Source organism: Phoenix dactylifera, chromosome 13 (assembly GCF_051530095.1).
Source record: "Phoenix dactylifera cultivar Ajwa chromosome 13, Ajwa_hap1_PhDact_Kaust_v1.1, whole genome shotgun sequence".
NCBI lineage: Eukaryota > Viridiplantae > Streptophyta > Magnoliopsida > Arecales > Arecaceae > Phoenix > Phoenix dactylifera.
Window position 1 is genome coordinate 25192482 of NC_143202.1, and position 18477 is coordinate 25210958.

At 39.2% G+C, this 18477-nt stretch overlaps 1 protein-coding gene across 9 annotated transcripts; it reads left to right on the top strand.

Moving 5' to 3' along the window:
• The first annotated feature begins 276 nt into the window (after nt 1-276).
• LOC103711053 (uncharacterized) lies at nt 277-17037 on the top strand. 9 transcript variants are annotated; one of them, XR_015972650.2, is made up of 12 exons: nt 277-408; nt 1294-1488; nt 1696-1868; nt 7767-8185; nt 8260-8353; nt 8512-8873; nt 9022-9431; nt 9568-9712; nt 9915-10076; nt 10171-10259; nt 12499-12754; nt 12835-13017. XR_015972650.2 is itself a non-coding variant. In XM_026806226.4 (11 exons), exons 2-11 carry the CDS (start codon nt 1376-1378, stop codon nt 12647-12649), a joined length of 2148 nt encoding a protein of 715 aa, XP_026662027.4. In that variant the 5' UTR covers nt 277-408; nt 1294-1375; the 3' UTR covers nt 12650-13017. The 9 variants fall into 9 exon arrangements, 5 of the variants coding, with proteins under 5 accessions (XP_026662027.4, XP_088565926.2, XP_088565924.2 ...); XR_015972648.2 differs by adding an exon at nt 15277-17037 and having other exon boundaries at nt 301-527; nt 9538-9712; nt 12499-13170; XR_015972647.2 differs by having other exon boundaries at nt 301-527; nt 9538-9712.
• Nucleotides 17038-18477: the final 1440 nt, after the last annotated feature.

Genomic DNA, 18477 nt, shown 5'->3' on the forward strand with positions numbered 1-18477 from the left:
ATTCTAGATACATGTCACATTATTTTACACGATCCGTACCCGATGATGGTTACACGGATCATGGGCCACATGATCCGCTTCCGGGCCGCTCTTCTCTCCATCTCGCTGGAAGCTTCCAAACCCTCGGACACGTCACTCGGCACCTGTGTGACACTCTCGGCGAAGATTCCTCCACGTGGCGGCTCCTGATCCCACGACGCGGCGGTTTCGTGTAATATCCTCGTAGCCATATAGACGATTTCATTCAAAACGAAGAGGGGAGAAGCGAGCGAGAGCGAGCATATAAAGCCTCGAAAACGAGAGCTCCTCCCAAAAGAAACAACTCCTCCGAAAAGAAGGCAGACCGCGTCGGGGGTTTTCTTCTTCCCCACTGCCGTCTTCCTCCCCTCCTTCGCTAATGCTACGGAGGTAACGATCTCGTCTCTCTCCTTTCAATTTCGGCTCTGTTTCCATTCGATTCGCCGCTTCGAGAGTTCTGGTTCGAGACTCTTCGCGGTGGGAACCGTCGGAGCTCCCGCGTATTCTAGGTAAAATTCTATTCCTTTCTTTCCGAGATTGGAAACTAGTTTTCAATCGAACAGTTGTCTTTCCTTTGTGTTTCGTTGAAGTCGTAGTGGAGTTTGCTGCGTTTTAGTGGGTTTGTTGTTCGAAGAGCTCTCGGTCGTGCCTTTGTTGACGGGAATCTAGAGAAGTTTATGCTGATGTTTAGCCTTTTTTGTCTTTTGAGATTTCCGTTTGGTTGCAATCTCGTTTTTCGTTGGGTTTCTTGAGAGCTTTTGTGCTTTGTTTGGAGAGCGTACGATTAATTTTTGAAGCGAACATGGTGAAGAGAAGCTGGAAGGTATTGCATTGTCTTGAAAGCTGTTGTCTAGGGTTTCTTGTTAGACGTTTCCTGTGGTCTCTTTTGCTTCTTATATTTGAAACCTTTGCTGCGAATGTCGTTGACCATTGATGATCTCGTCTTTGTAATGCGAATGCATAAAACTTCACCTTCGGCAATCAATTGAGTTTTTCTTTAATGGTTTGGAAATTGGGTTCTAGGGTTTTGTTCTGGGTATCTTCTTAATCTCTGACGCTGTACTTGTGATAGAATGTGTAGTTGGCAATCCGGTATGAATTAACACGAGGTAGTTCCTCAATCAACGAGAAAGAATGAATTACATCTGAGGTTCTGTTTTTGGTTTTATATCTTTAATGGCTCCAGTTATAGGACTTTGCTTTATTTTGTTTATATCTAATTTCACAAACATCAAAATGAATTGGGAAGGCATGTTTCATGGTTTTGTTTCACAGGTACTGAAGCCTTTGCTGTTTGGAGTTTTGGAAGTGGATATTTTCATTAAGGTCCATTGTTAAAAGTTGTCTGGAACTTTCTATGCCTCTCTATAAAAGGAAACCCTTTTCCCTGGTGGAGTCACCGCAGCATTTGGATCCACAAGAGCTTGTTTTCCAAGTTCGTTTTACAAAGGAGATATTCCAGGATTATCAGTATCCTCCTTGAGATTGCTTTCTGAGGCAATCAGTTTGTCTGGATTTTCTTTAATTTCTTCAATTCTTTGATGCAATCATCAATAGCAAATGTTTTTTGTATTTCAGATTGGAATAATTGGAACTATATAATGCCTCTTGTTATAAACATCAGTGTTTCCTGTAGCTGATGGATGCTTTCCTCTGATCTCCTTAACCTGCATCTAGAAAATATTTGAAGCGATTGAATCTTTACCGCCAAAGAGTCTGGACATGTAAAGTTACTGGGAAAACTAATTTAACTTATGAAGAAGCTTTTGTCTCAGAGCGTCGTGCAATGGAGAAGGTTCAACAATTCCCTAAGGAATTAATGGCTCCTGTACTTCATATGATCCAATACAGTAAGAACTTGACTAGTTCAGGCATTAGTGTTGTTTTATTTATTTTCTTTGTTCATTTATTTTTGTAGTGCTACTCATTTCTGTTGTTTAAAATTAACACTATGTCTTATGTGCATCTTTTGGAATTTGAAAGGTGATGCTTATTTTCTTCTGCATTTGCTTCATGATGCAATAAATGAACTTATGTTATCATACTCTTTACTTCCTGAATAATGGTTCCATGCACTATGCATACATGAGATCATACTTCAGGTTTATCTTGTGTGTTAATTGATGTCACGTGCTGTTCATATGCTGCCGATCATTTTCTTTTCTGCCACAAATCAGCATCAACAATGAATTCTGCCTTAACTTATGAAGATATTGTACTTGTTAATTGATATTTTTGTCCCCACCTGTATCGTAGAAATCTCTACAAGTTTGTGGTGGTAGACCTGTGAATTTGACTTCTTTATTTCCTACTTGTCAGGCATAGACATATTGTATTCGTGGTTCTGTAACAGTGGATGATCCAAGAAGGATGTTTTAAAATACCAAAATTCTAGGATTCATGTGCAAAGCTTCAATTGGGTTATCATAAGTCAAAAAGTTACTATTCATGATAGATGGGTTGCATTCCCTTTTACTTGATTTTCTAGGAAGTGGTGTAATTTCACGTATAACTCAGAAACATGTCGAAGAAGATGTCAACTCTTTTTGCAGTTAAGTGACCTGAAGTTTGGGGAAAAAAAAGGTTTTACTTTGCAAGTCATGCAAAAAATTCTAGCTTTGCTATTGAATGGCTTCTAACTTCAAAGTTACAAAGGCATCGATGCCTGTGCTCCTTTGATTTTCTCTGCATCTGTTTTTAGCTTCTCTTTGTTCTGTTCTTATTGTTTTCTTTCTCTTGTTGAATGCCTTTATTCTTTTCTAGTTTAATAAAATACAGATTACTATTGAATAAGATATATCGCAGGAGCACACAATCTCAGGCTTAGCCTGTCCAAGTAAGTACGGTGATCTTTTAACTTAGCTTATGTTAGAGGGTGGTTCTTGAGCTGATTGAAATGTTTTTAGATTATATGTTTCGAATTTCTTGCCTCATCCAATTGATTTCTTTTTTTTTTTAAAAAAAAAGACCTTTTTAAAAACACTCAATAGCAATATCTTGCTAAAATATCTTCAATTAACCCAATTGTTCATTGAGTCACAAGTGATAAGTGATGCTTCTATTGCCTCCTTGATTCCTCCATTGTTGTACTTGGCATGCATAATGCATTCCAACATCTCTATATGTGCAACAAGGCAACCCAGAATCTATCCTTCAAGATTTAGTCAAGAGGAAGCATGTGATTAGCTATGCAGTACACTTGATGTTCAAGATTAGGTTTAATAGTTCCTGATGAGTGGACTAACCTAAACAGTTTGTTGCTTGCATAGAACCATGCTTTTAAGTTACTCCTGTCCACATAATACTCATTCCTTTTGCCCTTATCTGCACCATATGATGTTAGAGATGAGAATGTGGGGTACTGTATACTTATTAAGAAATTCATTCATGCGAACATGAACAAGAGCAAAAAACTAATGATGCAGGATGCTCATTTCAAAAAGCATATAGACAACTACACTTAAGCTCAAAGAACAAATGTATACCACAGAATGTCGAGCAAGCTATTACCCAGCTAAATAAGGCATCAAAATTTTATATTTGACATACACATATTAGGATTCTACAAGAATGTTGTGACTTGAGCTTAGGATAATTTGAAATGAGGTGGGCTTAAGTTCAGATGAGGAAGAGGATGCACAACACTAAGTAGGCTGTATTCACAGCTAGTGCAGTAAGGGTGTGGTGCTTGGCTGCTTGCAAAATATTGGGATGTGTTAGTGCTTAGAAAGTGCCTATATAGAATCATATTAGTCCTTAGAAAATATATAAGCTCCACTTCTTTTTAACTGGATTTGGTATTTTATCATAGGAGTAAGACAAAACTGCAAATTGTGGAATAGTAAGGTTGGCCTTGGTCAGAAAAGGGGTCAGAAGCATAATATTGGCTACATTGTTGGGATAGATTTTAGACTATCCGAATCTCCCTAAGTAGAAGATTCTAAATACTACCACACAACCCCGTAGCAGGTGATCTTTTTTTCGTATTTTGTTTTCTAAATAGACTAGATTCTGCAGTTCGGAGCGAATGTTTTCTGTTCGTTTGTTATCAACATGTCATGTCCTTGTTTCCTTTTGTTGATGTTGATGATGCTGCTCCAAGGAAGAAAACTGTATCTGATTGGGTTATATTCTAGTCTCTGATATATCATACATGCAAATGAAGATGTGTCATATCATAATAATTATTACTTAAATTTTTAGTTCCATTTTCCATCTAACGTCATGCTATGCATATGATAAGTTGATATGTGTCTGTTTGTATGAATTAATAGCAGTAGACAATGAACTGGTGGCTATGAAGCAATTAAGTCTCTTCCCAATTAAATGGGGTTGACTATGAAGCATCCCTCTAGGAGTTGTCCAAATTGATGTTAACATCTCTATAAAAATAATGAGAGGGGAGGAGTGTTTAAAGTAGGAAATATGACTACAGATTATGGAGGAGAAGCAGGGGGGGAAAGGGTCGGGGGATCTGCATGATATGGTGAATATATCTACCCAGGCCTTGTACACACTGCCTGTCACACCCTAAGAATCAGTTTCCTCAAAGCATCTAGAACATTCTGCACCTTGCAGTGATGGTGGAGAGCTCTTAGTACCCACAAAAGAAATTGGTGCTGATGAAAAACAGTCATTTGATTTAGTTTCTTGCTCTGCCTTAGCCGTGGGAAGGAGTCTATCTTGGAGGAGGTACGGATGAGAAGTAGGAAAAGAACATCCCACATTGTGTAAGCAAATTATGCAAGGCTTGAAAAGTTAATTTGGTTTTAGTTTTAATTGGACCACCAAAGGAGTTTTAGTTTTGACAATATCTGAAGATTTGTCAGTCTTAAGATAAACACAAGAAAAAAAATTAAAAAACAACTCAAGAAAATAAATTAGATATCATTGAAACATATAGTTGGGACCTTGGATGTATCACCCTTTGTGATATTAAGATGAAATACTCAACAAATTATAATTCCTTAAAAAAAGAAGATAATGATGATGCATCATATCATTTTGAAGTGCAATAGATAATATATTGCTTGTTGATATTCTAAACATGTGTTAGATTTAAGTTTCAAAATAGCCAAATTGGTAAACAAATTAACTTCTCTAAATTTCTCCAATAATGTTATAAGCCTTTTCTCAGAAGTTGAAAAAGCTCAATTTCAATTTTGACCAAGATATGCCATCTTGGTACCGGTCCCTGTACCGGTGCCACTTTATTATTGTGTCGGTACGCCTGGTACAAGAGCTCAGTTCGACTTACCGAGTGTCGTTGTACTACATATTGGTACTGAATCGGTACGGTATGGTATGTCCTATACCATCTAGTTCGGTATGAATGGCGTACCTTGATTTTGACAAATATTTTTTAGAATCCAAAAGAATGAATAATTTTCAAAAGATATGCACAAATTGTCATGTTATGTTATATATATGTGCTTGCACAAATTGTCATAAACAGTTCCATTAGTTAGCCAAAAAAGGGAGAATCTTCACAAGGTATATTCAATTTTTCACTTGGTTTTACTTTTTGGTTTGTTGTATAAGAATTTTTAGAGAATGCTACACACACCTGTGCAAGAGCATTTAGCCATGTACTTGCTGTAGAATCTGGACAAGTGTCCATTCTTAAAATATTAAAATTGGAGAAAGTTGATTTACTGGTCAAACCAGTTTGCATTCATACTCTCTCTTCCTTTTTTTTTTACAATCTCTCTCATAGTTCTTTGCTATCTCTTTCGTTCTCTTTCCTTTTCCTTGCCCACTAGCATCCAGGTCTCCTCCTCCTCTTCCCTCTTCATATCACTTGCGCTTTAAAGATTCCATTTATTTTCAGCCTCCTCACTCTGTCACCAGAGACCACCCTAGTCTCCTCCAAACATTGGCCTCAGTTTTTCCATAAAAGAGATGGGCCCTTACCACCACCTGTTACTGAATCCCCACTCTCTATTTTAGAAGCTTTCAACAGATCAATCTTGAAAGACACCTCCGACATTTGAGCATTTGAAATGAAGATTTCTGATTAGGATAAAATTGTGATTAAACTCCTTTTAGTCTTCAAACATTAGTCCTTCAAAGTTCAAACATTTTCTTTGAGACATGTCATCTACTCATCTTAGGGTGTCCTAATCAGAGCTTCCTTTTTATGATAGTATTACATCATTATTATCTTTGGAGAGCTGGAGATCTGTTGAAGGCTCCCTTTTTTTTTTATTCTACAGGGTTGTAGCTCTATTTGGGTTACCTTGGATTTTTCTCTTTTTCTTTGTAGGAAAGAGTTAGTTAGACTATGAAAAGTTGTGTTATCAGTTGGGCTATGAAAAGTTATGTCATCCATAAATTCATCTTTTAAATGAAAATAAGAATCTTGTTTTTTTTAATAAAAATTTGTTGAAAAATTTTGGGTTTGATGATTAGATGGGGTCATGTTTATCTAGGACTTATCATGAGGGATTTAAAAACAAACCAAGAATGGAAACCCTTGAAAAGAACCTTAATTTCCTTTATTCTACTCTTTTGTCATAAACAAGTTAAGATACATGGAGTTGGATCTTTTGTAGGGAGGCTGGAAGATGGCAAGTGGTGGTGGAGAACACTTTTCGCTGAGGGGGTACAAGGAACCAATACTGGGTGGTGGTCAAGGGTCATTTCCAGTGGAAATGAAGAACAGTGGAAATGAAGACATTGGCAGGTGGGAGAGAAGGGAAGCAAAAGAAGACAGGAAGGAAATGAGGAGGGTTTTTTTAGAAAGTAGTTGAAAGGTTGGAAACTGGTTTCAGTTAGTTTACATTAACTCTTCTATTTCAAATATTTTAAGACTGGGCATGTGTTGGATTTATGACGAGTGCACCACTACGTGCACTATCGTGAGTGCCTATAGCAATCCTCGAATTTTTAATGTAAAATGTTTTATTTGTAATTTTATAGGTTATAGAATTGTTTGTTGTAACTTCTTTAATATTTGGGTTTTTGGATATCAAAGTTGAGCGTTTGGCCCAAAATATCTCCTAATTAAAATAAATGCTGGCCTTCATAAAATGAAGATCCACACAATTTATCATGATCTATGACATCTAAATCGACTAGTAACAGAAATCACTATTTTTGAGGCATTTTACCTATGCATCAGTATGATTCAAAAATAGGCAATTTTCATGGTATGATACTGTGTTTTAATTTGATTTATTGTCTAGGGGCATTCAAATCAGCTATATTTTGATATGTATATATTTTAAGGTGTATAGATCAGTTTCAATGGTTTGGATTATACAGTCTATAATAAACTTTTGCTCTCTGGCCATGTTGCTCTCATTCATTCTGTGTCTACTTGATACATAGGCAAGAGACCTCCTAAACAAATAATTTTAGTTTCTGCACATTTTAGACATCATAGATTATAATCAATGGTGTTGATTTCCATTTTGAGAGGGTCATCATTGTTTTCATTTACTCTTGGTGCAAAATGGAGAAGGTACGGGTGGAGTCACCCAAAAAAATGGACATGTGACGACAAAGGAGTTTGGGTTGGTAACAAAACAGATGGTTTCATGTTGAAGAGATCCTTCTTCTGCATTAGCAAATAGCCTTACAAGTGGGCTTGCATTGGGATATCTTCACCTTACCTTGAGTGCCATTTGTTTTATCATGTCGTGAATTATTTTCTCCTGCTTTTTGATTCAGTATAACTGATTTTTGCCAAATGTGCTCTTGCTCCACTTAATGTAATTTCACCAGTGGCACTATTGGTTTTTCAGGTTCTCTCAGTTTAAAAGATCTTGTCAATGAAATTTACATCAAGTTACAAGAACGTCTGTTTGAAGGCTTAGAATTGCATGGGAGGAAAGAACAGTCTGTTTTTGCATGCAAAATCTTGATGATTTTAGATGATGGACACAACATGCAGTACAAAGTGGGTTGGGTTGATAAAGGTAAGAAAGTAACTGACACTTCAATAATCAAGGCTGAAGATCTGATACGAAAGAAGCCACCATTTAGTAGGAATATACTGAAAGCATTTATTAGAGAATCAACTTCAAAGAGTGCCCCATGGGTGGTTCATGAAAATCTTGCAAAGAAGCATGGGATTTCTACTGAATTTCCTGAAGAATTGAGGGATAAGCTTACCATTCGAAATGGCAAAGAACGCAAGAATGCAGGAAGAAACAATATTATGGTAATATTCTATCCTGATCCTCGTGCTAGTTATCTCACATATATATAATATTTTAAAATTGATGCTATCCTCAGGATGCCGGGGATAACAGAATCAACAAAAAAAGGAAAAACACTAAAAATGAAAATTTGGAAGGCATGGATATGATCAATAAAAAAATAAAGAAAGGTACGTGTAAGAAACTTTAAATTCTTATGTTGAATTAGATTTAGGTGCAGTTCTTGAACTGCATAGTAAGGTCTACTTCTTGTTTAGTTCCTTGTTTTTTCCTTTTTCTGGGTTTAAATATCTTGAAAAGAATATTCTCATACCACTTGTTTACATAGGCCCTAAATCTGCAGAGGAAGAAAAGATGAAAGAAAAGCCAGTCAAATACCCTATTGATGACCTCTTAGTGCAGCCTGGTGCAGATGATCCTGTTTTCACAGACCGTCCTACTCTGTCTACGGATTTTTGTGTGCCTATGGATTGTCTTGGTGACCTCCTTATGGTTTGGGATTTTTGCTCTTCTTTTAACAGGTTGTTGCATTTGTGGCCATTTTCTCTTGACGATTTTGAAAATGCAATCTGCCACAAGGACAGCAATCTTATGCTCATTGTGGAATTGCATTCTGCAATTATCCGCTTGCTTATTAAAGATGAAAGTGACTATTTCATGGCTATACAGAACAAAAAACGGAAGTTAAAGGTGAATTTATTAGTTTTAGTTTTTTTTTGAAACATGATATGTATAGTGCAATGTTTCATCTGTGCAGTATCTGCCTCTATGTCCAGCTAGCAGATGTATATTTCAGATTCTTAAGTGTTATCTAACTTCTTTTACCCATTTTCTTCAGATTACATTAACCAACTGGTCTGAATATTTATGTGACTTTTTGGAGATGGAAGATAGGGTAGAATTATCAAGCCATGTGACAACTATAAAACGGGGGCATTATGGTCTTCTTGACATCTATGTAAAACTGGGAATTCTCCGAGAATTGGTTTCAGAGGCTCTCTCAACTGATGCTGTTAGAGAGAAGTTGGATGACTGCATTGAACAGCAGCAGGCACTTGCAGCCACAAGAAGGGAGGGAACTAGAAAGAAGAAAGATGACCAGCATCTGAAAGAAGAAGAGACTGACGTCAAAGAAATGGATCAGGAACACATTGTGGGCAATGGCAAAGAAAACTCATGCAATTCTGCTTTAGCACAAGGAACTAAGAGCGTTCATTCATTTAAGAACAACCACATTTCACAAAATGGGTATGCAAATCCTTATTTTTTCCCCATCAGAATTAGTTGACAATTGTCCTTTGCAGTACTAGCTATCGGCGGAGAATGCAATTTTTCATTTTGATGATCTTAACAGAGATAGTAAGTGTGATTTATCAAACTCTAGGGAAACTGCAAATAAGCTGAGGATGGATGATGGAGGTGGCATGGAGAGAGTAAAGAGTTTATCTGGTACCAAGGATAATATGAAGGGACAGAGAAGAGGGAAGGACAAAGACAAAGAGGCTCGAGAGAAGAAACCTGAAGACCGGGTACATATATGCATATATCCGTCTCTCTCTCTCTCTCTCTCTCTCTCTCTCTCTCTCTCTCTCTCTCTCTCTCTCTCTCTTTGTGTGTGTTTGTGCGTGCACGTGCGCGCGCATGTGTGCTTGTATGCATGTGTCTGCACACTTGCCCTGGGAGAGTCTTGCCCTTTTCTCTGTTGACAATATTAAAATACCTATGCCACAGGAACGACACCTTGAAAGGGAGATAGAGAAATTATCCATACGTACTGCTTCATTAGGGAAAGACAGAAACTACAACAGATATTGGTTCTTCAGACGTGAAGGTAGACTTTTTGTTGAAAGTTCAGACCATAAGCAGTGGGGCTACTATAGTGCCAAGGAGGAGGTAATTCATTCAACACACATGCGCCACTATCTTTCTAAATCTATCTATTGCCTTTTATGATGCTAATCTACATACTTCAAATATAATCAATCAGCTCGATGCACTTGTGGGCTCATTAAATCCAAAAGGTGAGAGGGAGAGAGCCCTTCAGAGACAGTTGGAGAAATACTATCATAGGATAAGGTATATCTGATTCTAACCAACTCATAAATATTCTTATTTTGTGTCTTCTGGTTTTCAAATATATGTTTAGGTTTGCTAGTTCGGTGATTCCAATTTCTCATGCCATTTGTTCCTTTTGATGAATGATATAATTTTGAATTTATAGGAAATCAACTCATGGGAATGCATGTATAACTAATCATTTATGCTTAAAATTCTGTAAGAAATAAATGATAGATTTGTTTATTAAATAAAATTATATCTGGTTCTTTTGGATTGATATGAGAAATTTCACCTTTTAATTGAATTTCTAAGGTGATGCATTTTCCCTTATATTCTTTCATATTCTCAGCTTAACTTTTAGTTGACTTCCATTGCATAAAAGCTAGTACTGATTGTAGGTCATGCTAAGCTAGTCAAGGTGTACATAGATGCTTCAAAAATTTCACAATCAGTGGCTGTTTGTGGAAGAAGAATAGTACATTACATGTGAGAGCTGAAAGTTACATGTTACTGGGTAATGCTTCGTCAGTAGGGAAGATGATATGATCAGCTGGTGTTACTTGAAGACATAATCACATTTCCTGAACTTGAACCCACGAAGAAGCTGTTGCAGTTCTTTGGAAATAGAACATGCTGTTGAAGCGATCATGACAGAAGGAATCTTTTGTTTAAGCCTTATTATGCATTAAATTATGGTCAAATAAGGTACTTCACAAGGAGGGCACAAGCCTATGTGCTCCCGAGCAAGGGCGGACAGCATAATCTATCCATACTTGTTGTAAGTCATCCACAAAAGAGTCTGTAGAGACCTTAGTTTGGATAAGTATTTGGGATTGCGATTTAACCATGGGGGTAGTGGACTAGTTCTTCAGGTAGATCTTAATCATGAAACATAGTAATTGCCTTGTAGAGGAAGCCACATGGTTCTTTATTAGGCATATGAACATTGTGTATTATGAAATGTCAAGGAGCATTATATTTGATATAGATCTGAGTTCATGGGTTGGTCAAACAGAAGGTCATTATGCTTTTTAGGTCAAAGTTGCTCGTTTCTTTTTTGTTTTCATCCATGCATAAAGGGCATCAAACGCAATAGATGCAGGAGGTTGTCATAACGTAAGGGTTTTGCAACTACCATCAAGCTTCATCATGTGCCTGACTATTCATTCAAACTTCTGTGCCACTTGGAATATGGGGGATTTTATTAGAAGGATCCAGAGTATGCCAGTTTTCCTATTTCTTTGTTAGAGAGTTCCTTTGTTTATTCTTGAAAACAGATGTGCAGAATATGTAGAGTTCCCTCTTGATTGGCACTTAATCCGTAACTCTGCCTTTGAATGAGGGTGGAGCTTGAATCTCTTATCTGCAAAGTGGTGCAATTGTTTGAATCCTTTCTCCCTCGACAAAATAAGAATTTTCTTTCATCTTCTACTTTTCCATTTTGTCGTCTTAAGCAATTTTTTCATGGCATTGCATTAGTCATCAGGGGGAAGGTCACCAAAAGGGTAGTAAGCTAACTTGCCTATGTAGGTCAACTTGCACAATTACTAGGCTATGAAAAAGCAAAATAAGTTTGCGACACTCAAGTGCTGATACTTGAAGGTCAGGGAGGCCCATCGGTAAATCAGCCGGCTACATTGTGCAGACTTTTGTATCCTGGTTGGCAGTTTTATGTTCAAAGAAAGGAAAAGGGTGCATTTCCGTTTCTTATCATGGATTTAGGAGCCTTCGTTGTCGTCCGCTGATAATCCTGATTGATAAATGTGATTTGTAGCACTCGTGCATTTTTTGTTAATTGCATGATCAGATGTTTTTGTGCATGATGAATTTAGCAAGCTTGATTAAACCTTGTGAATCTTTTTCTCTTTTTTTTTTGTAGAAGAAAATTGAACTTATTGAAACAAAGTCACAGTATAAATAACCTTTATGTATTTCTACTTCCCAGAGCTTTCTTGATAAATTTTAGTTTTCCAGCAAACCTACAAATAATTCAATTTGTGCGTTACTTTGCTGATTGCCTGCATATGCAAAATGCATGTCCAATTGATCATTTCCTAAGTCTCCTTCCCATCAAATTTATCTGTTGGCATTAAGACATGGTAGCTCTACAATGTCTTGGAAGCACTCCATTCTTAATACATTCTATCTCCTATCATAAAACCTATTATTGGGCTAACCAGGTTATAGACACAGTATCACCTTACAATTTCTTTATCAAATTATACACATATTAAGCTGACAATGATGTATTATACAGTACGGCATTACAGAAGAGATCAAAAGATGTTGCTCAAAAAATCCTCCTTGAGGAAGCGGTGCTCAGGCGGTCTACACGTGTTCGGGCCCAACCGAGGGATAGCCCAGCTATGGCATTCCTCAGTTATGTTAACAAGTGGAAGGAGAATTGATATAGCAAATGTTGCTAGTAGGGGATTATATAATGGATTGGCAATTTCTGTTGCTGTGCCAAATCCCTCGTGCAAATATGTGGATGATGTGCCATTTGTCTCAAGGTATAAGCTTGCTTTTGATCTCCCATCACACATATTTCTCATATCGCCGCTGTATCTAATCAAAGACTGGTTCTTCTTAGGCCTTATTACAGAAGCAAAGAAAGCAAAACCTAATGATCCAAAGGAAAATCCACCTAGAAGACCTGCATCATGTGTTCTGATTCTTCCACCTCATCTCATACTTCAATTGACTTGTTGCATATTACATGGTTTTATGGTATATATGACATGGACATTATTAATGCAATCAATTTTAATTCTATTTATCTGGTCAGGCTGTTTTAGTCTAACTCGAGTAATTTATGCATCATGGTCGTATTAAAAACCTGCATTTACTGCTTAATTGGTTTTCTCAGGTGTTAAAAGGTCATCCTCTAACGCACACCCAGCGAGAGAAATGCTTATCAACACTCTTGGTAGGTTAGGGTCTTGATTTTATCTTTATTTTTTTTAAAAAAAAGTTAATAATCAATGAAATCGTAAGCAACAATTGCATAACTTATAAATAAAATTGTGTAGAACAGGAGAAGCTATGGTATTGGATTGGGCCAATGATAAAATGGCATTTGTTTGGCCATCATTTACATATCATGGTATGTCCTACCGTACGGAACTGGATAGTAGCGAGCGTACTATATTATACCGGTTCGGTACCGATACTCAGTACGCTAAAAAAATGCATATCGTGCTGTATCGATATTATGCTAGTGTAGTACCGGTATGGAGTCCGATATGAAGATGACGAACTTTGCTACACATGCAACCCTTATTGGAGTAACTTTATCTCTATTATTGACACTATTTATGGTACATTATAGTTGGGCTTTTTATTTTTAGAATATGCAAATTTTCTAAAAAAGATAAAAATAATTATAAAGATTTAAAACAATCATCGGCCGGTAATCACTCTAGTGCACGGCTCGTAGCTTCATCCTTTGGTTTCCGTATTAGATTTAAAACCGTGCACAACTTTAATTCTTAATAAGTGACCCTACTTCAATCCCTAGTATGGATCCTCCAATCTCCTGTTTCTTGAACAATGCCTCGGCCTATATTATTGAGAATTTACAATGAATATTGTATAGCATTAAGTTGTATTTGAGATATGATCTGGCATCCTTGTGACTAAATTTGTGATTCATGCTACTCCTTGTTATACAATTCATCTTCTACAATCTACCACCAGCCTGCCTTCTGTTGTTCTTATGATGCATGTATTAACACTCGATCTATATGCAGTTTTGGAAGAATTAATAATAATCAAAACCATGTTTCTTGAAACTACAACAGTTTCTTCATGGAGTTGATTCAAAATGAAATGTGGAATTATGAATAATGTGATGGTTAGTTTTAATGACTTTTTAATTTTATCCAGAAATACAAATATGAGAAAGGAACTAGCTTGAGACTAATTTTTCCACTGCAGACTTTCATTTCAACTCCTCGGTTGCTTGGAAGTTAATTTCCTAAGTTTTGATCGATGTGCAATTTCCTTTTAAAAAATGAAATTATTTTATGGTTAAATATTCATGTTACTCTGTTCTTCAATTTATTTTTTAAAAAAAGTTTTTTTCAAGATCAGGGTCCAAGATCTGGCTACTTTTTAGGTCCAACTTGAGCCATTCTTGCTCATACTACTTGTGGAAATCAAATCGTTTGCAATATCCCTAGTTTGAATCTTTTTCCAGCCCCATCTAATCAGACTATAAGAGTTTACTCAAAGATCAAAGCTGTAAGATGAATGGTAGAGAGATTTTTGAGGACAGGCCATAAATTACACAGGACCCAACAGCCTTAGCTGGATCAACAGTGTCATCAGCGGCTATTGCAGTTGTTCCACAGCAAACATGGCTTGCCACCTGCATTGGTCATGCAGGTCTTGCCACCTAGAAAATCCCTCCCTGCAAGGCTTTGCATCTCACTCTAAAAATAGATCGAGGATGATCAATAAATTGCACTGGTCTGATAACCATTAGAAAGCCAAGGGGGGGGCTTGGCTTGGTCCAGTCTTTTTTTTTTTTTTTTTTGGTGAAAGATTTTTTGGGGGGGGGGGTACTAGCGCACCGCGTAACAGCCCCCATTGGGACCAGAAAATGTTCGATATAGATCACTGGTTTCACGTGCATTTCCCGACCCGTGGGCTCACCTCACTGGGCTCATCGTTTTCACGTGTGGGTACGTCACCCCAGCGCAACCTTGGTACAAGTGGAAAGAAAACATAACCGCCAACGAGCCAATCGGGCTTGGGGCATCCAGTCCCCTAATTTAATCGACGCTCGTGTGTTTTGAACCCGGGCAACTCGGACGGAATTATCGCCCCCTTACCACCAGGCTACTACCTTGGTAGCTAGTCCAGTCATATTTGCAACCTCTCCTTTCCATGCTAAAAAAAAATGTTATTTAGCTATTATCTAACTATTTTCATCTCTCGCTTTCATTTTTCCATGAGTTAATTTTATTATACTTGTTGCCTTCTTAATCCCCTCTTACTATTTATTTATAAATCTTGTTTTTCTCTAAAGAGATACTGCCATACGTACTGTTGCTGGAAATTGGACCCGGAGGTGACCGTGGACTGAGGAGAAGGAGCTCCGGCGGCGGACGGCTGTCTCCGGCGGACCTGCAAGAAGCCTGTGGCTGGGAGTTCCGGCGCAGGCCCTCCGATGCTTAAGTCAGAGAGAGGATTTTAATGGAGAGAGGAAAAGCAAAAGCATCGATGTGTTTTTTAGCCGGGGCGGAAGAGGAGAGTAACCACGTCGAGGAAAGCATTCGATTTAGACGGAAGACGTGGGAGGGAGAGCAACTCGAGTGCCGACGTGATAGCCTTTTATTTCACTAGTCAGTTGTCAAGGGATCGATAAATGAGAGAACGAGCAGAGGGAAAGGCAGCGTGAGAATGGGTGGTGTTTGGGTTAACTCTCGTCCCAAGAAGAGTCCTACGTGCATGGGTTTTCTCTCACCCAAAGAGAGGTTTGAATAAAATATTTCATTCCCATCGTTCTCTTCTTCTTCTTCTCCACGGCTGTGGATTCTGGATCGAGCGGCCAGGACTTGGCACACGATGCTTGGAGGTATTAGAAGCTCCTTTGCTCCTGAGTCTCATGATCACGACTCGGGTTCTTCCTCTAGCGCCAACTATTATTGAAAATTGGACTCGGGGGTGACCGCGGATCGAGGGGGAGGAGCTCCGGCTGGTGGTGCAGCAGCGGACGGCTGTCTCCAGCAGACCTGCAAGAAGCCTGTGGCCGGGGGTTCCAGCGTAGGCCCTCCGATGCTTAAGTCAGAAAGAGGGTTTTAATGGAGAGAGGAAAAGCAAAATCATCGATATTTTTTTTGGCCAGGGCGGAAGAGGAGTCCCCTTGCCTAGAGCAACCCCCTTTTTATAGGAGGGAGGTAGTAGTTACCTATGATCGGACGTGATCGTGTGAATTGATGAGTTACCATAAACGACCCGGGATTCCGGGCTTGCTGGCGATTCGTTGAGATCGGGAGTATTCAAATGTTGACAGCCATTAAGGCAGAGATCGCGGGATTTGATCCCGGAGATGGAGGGTTTGATTTTCGGTGTAGGGGGAGGTCTACTTCTCCCTTTGACTGGGTCTTTCTTGGTCATGAGGCCGACCGGGCTCAATTCTGTCGAGATCGTGTCTGCCGAGATCGAAGTTGTGAGCTCTGTGGCTGTCGGTGCCGAGACCGGGTGCTCTGAGGTCGGACGCTCTGAGGTCGGGCGCTCTATGGTCGGGACTGCCGAGAGCATGTTCACCGTTGTTACCTTCACCATCGAGTGCCGACAGTTTGTCCGCATGCTTTGAATGATCCATTTTTCCCCCAACATGTACTATTTTGTTACAAGAGCGACATTGTTTTATTCATGGTGTTTTATGACAACATTAAAATCATGGTTTGGCCCTAAAATGCTAGAGGATGATTCAAGAGATATGGAGATCCGATAATTGCGAAAATAAAAAGTACAACTATAGATGTAATGTGATCATGTGATTGGCAATGATCCGATCTTAAAGGATTGGATTGTGATGAGGATGTTCTATTAGGGCTCGTTTGGTTCGCGGGAAGTATTTTCCCTCCTAGGAATATGATTCCTGGGAATCAGATTCCTAGGAAGAGGATACCTAGGAAAGTACTTTTGGCATGTTTGGTTAACCATGGGAAAGTGACAAATTTCCAAAGTGCTTATGTTTGGTTGACCATCCACTTTCCTAGGAAAGTTATGTATAATTCCTATTATGCCCTTAATAAAAATTAGGTCTTTAATGCCTCTTTAATGCTTCTTTAATGCTGAAGGGTCTTTTTGGGAAAAAATAAAAAAGGAGTGATTCCCACCTCATGGGAAAGTAACTTTCCCATGTTTCTCATGGGAAAGACTTTCCCATGAAATGTGGGAATCATATTCCCATGGGAATACAACTTTTCCATCTCTCTCCTTTGAAAACTCCAACCAAACAAGAGGCATTTCATTACTTTCCCGTTGACCACACTTTCCCCCCTCCTTTTCCTGCGAACCAAACGAGCCCTTAGGTACATCTTCCGGGCACTTCATCAATCTTTATGGCCATCGTACTCTAAATGAACGATGGGCTCGCTTTTCCTTGCTTGTTAATTGAGTCATGCAAGATTTTTATATGCTTTTTTATATCAAACCATAGATTTTTTGAGTCTTTAGGAGGCTCGATTCATAGAACTTCTTGGACTCGATCACTTCATAGATTTCTTCAACAAGCAAAAGGTGAAGGGGCCACATGACATCATTCCCGTGCCAATCTTGGTAATTTTGGACATGTTTATGGGTATTTTAGTAATATCACCAATATGCGACCGCCTCCTATTAGGGTAATTCTATATACACCCCCCCCCCCCCCCCTATTGCTGGACACCCCCCAAAAACCAAAAAAAAAAAAACCCAAACTAACCTTTAGTGTAATTACCATATTGCCCTTGAATTTTCTCATACACCCCCCTTCCTCCTCCTCCGTTTCGTTTTGAAAAGAAAAAAAAAAACACCCCTCAAACCCCCCTTAAACCCCTCCTCCCCCGTTCCCCCTTCTCCCTCTCGTCGCCGGCATTCTCCCGATCTCCGACCACCTCGCCGGCTTCTCCCGGAACCACCTCGCCGGCTTCTCCCGAAATTTTTTTTTTCACGGTTCGTGCTCCGTTCGGCACTGGATCGCCGAACAGAAGCCTTCTGTTCGGCTGAACAGTGCCGAACAGAAGCCTTCTGTTCGGCAACCCTCAACCGAACAGATCTGTTCGGCTGCACAGTGCCGAACAGAAGGCTTCTGTCCGGCACTGTTCAGCCGAACAGAAGCCTTTTGTTCGGCGATCCAGTGCCGAACGGAGCACGAACCGTGAAAAAAAAAATTTCGGGAGAAGCCGGCGAGGTGGTTCCGGGAGAAGCCGGCGAGGTGGTCGGAGATCGGAAGAATGCCGGCGACGAGAGGGAGAAGGGGGAACGGGGGGTTTTGGGCGTTGGCGAGGTGTTTTGGAGGGGAAGAGCGGGGTGGGGGGGGGGGGTTTGGGGGGTGTAGAGAGCAATTTAGGTGAGGGGGTGGGGAGGGTGGGGGGTAATTTAGGAATTTTTAATTTTTTAGGGGTGTCCTTAGCAAATGGGGGGGGGGGGGGGGGGGGGGGGGGGTGTAGAGAGTATTTAATTTTTTTTTAATTTTTGGGGGGTGTCCTGAGCAATAGGGGGGGTGTATATAGAACCA

Bases quoted from the DNA above. Each gene is read 5' to 3' on its own strand.
- LOC103711053 (XM_026806226.4), top strand. From the start codon at position 1,376: ATGCCTCTCTATAAAAGGAAACCCTTTTCCCTGGTGGAGTCACCGCAG. The intron at 9,713-9,914 runs GTACATATATGC...CCTATGCCACAG, and splicing joins AGAAGAAACCTGAAGACCGG to GAACGACACCTTGAAAGGGA. The intron at 10,260-12,498 runs GTATATCTGATT...TGTATTATACAG, and splicing joins AAATACTATCATAGGATAAG to TACGGCATTACAGAAGAGAT.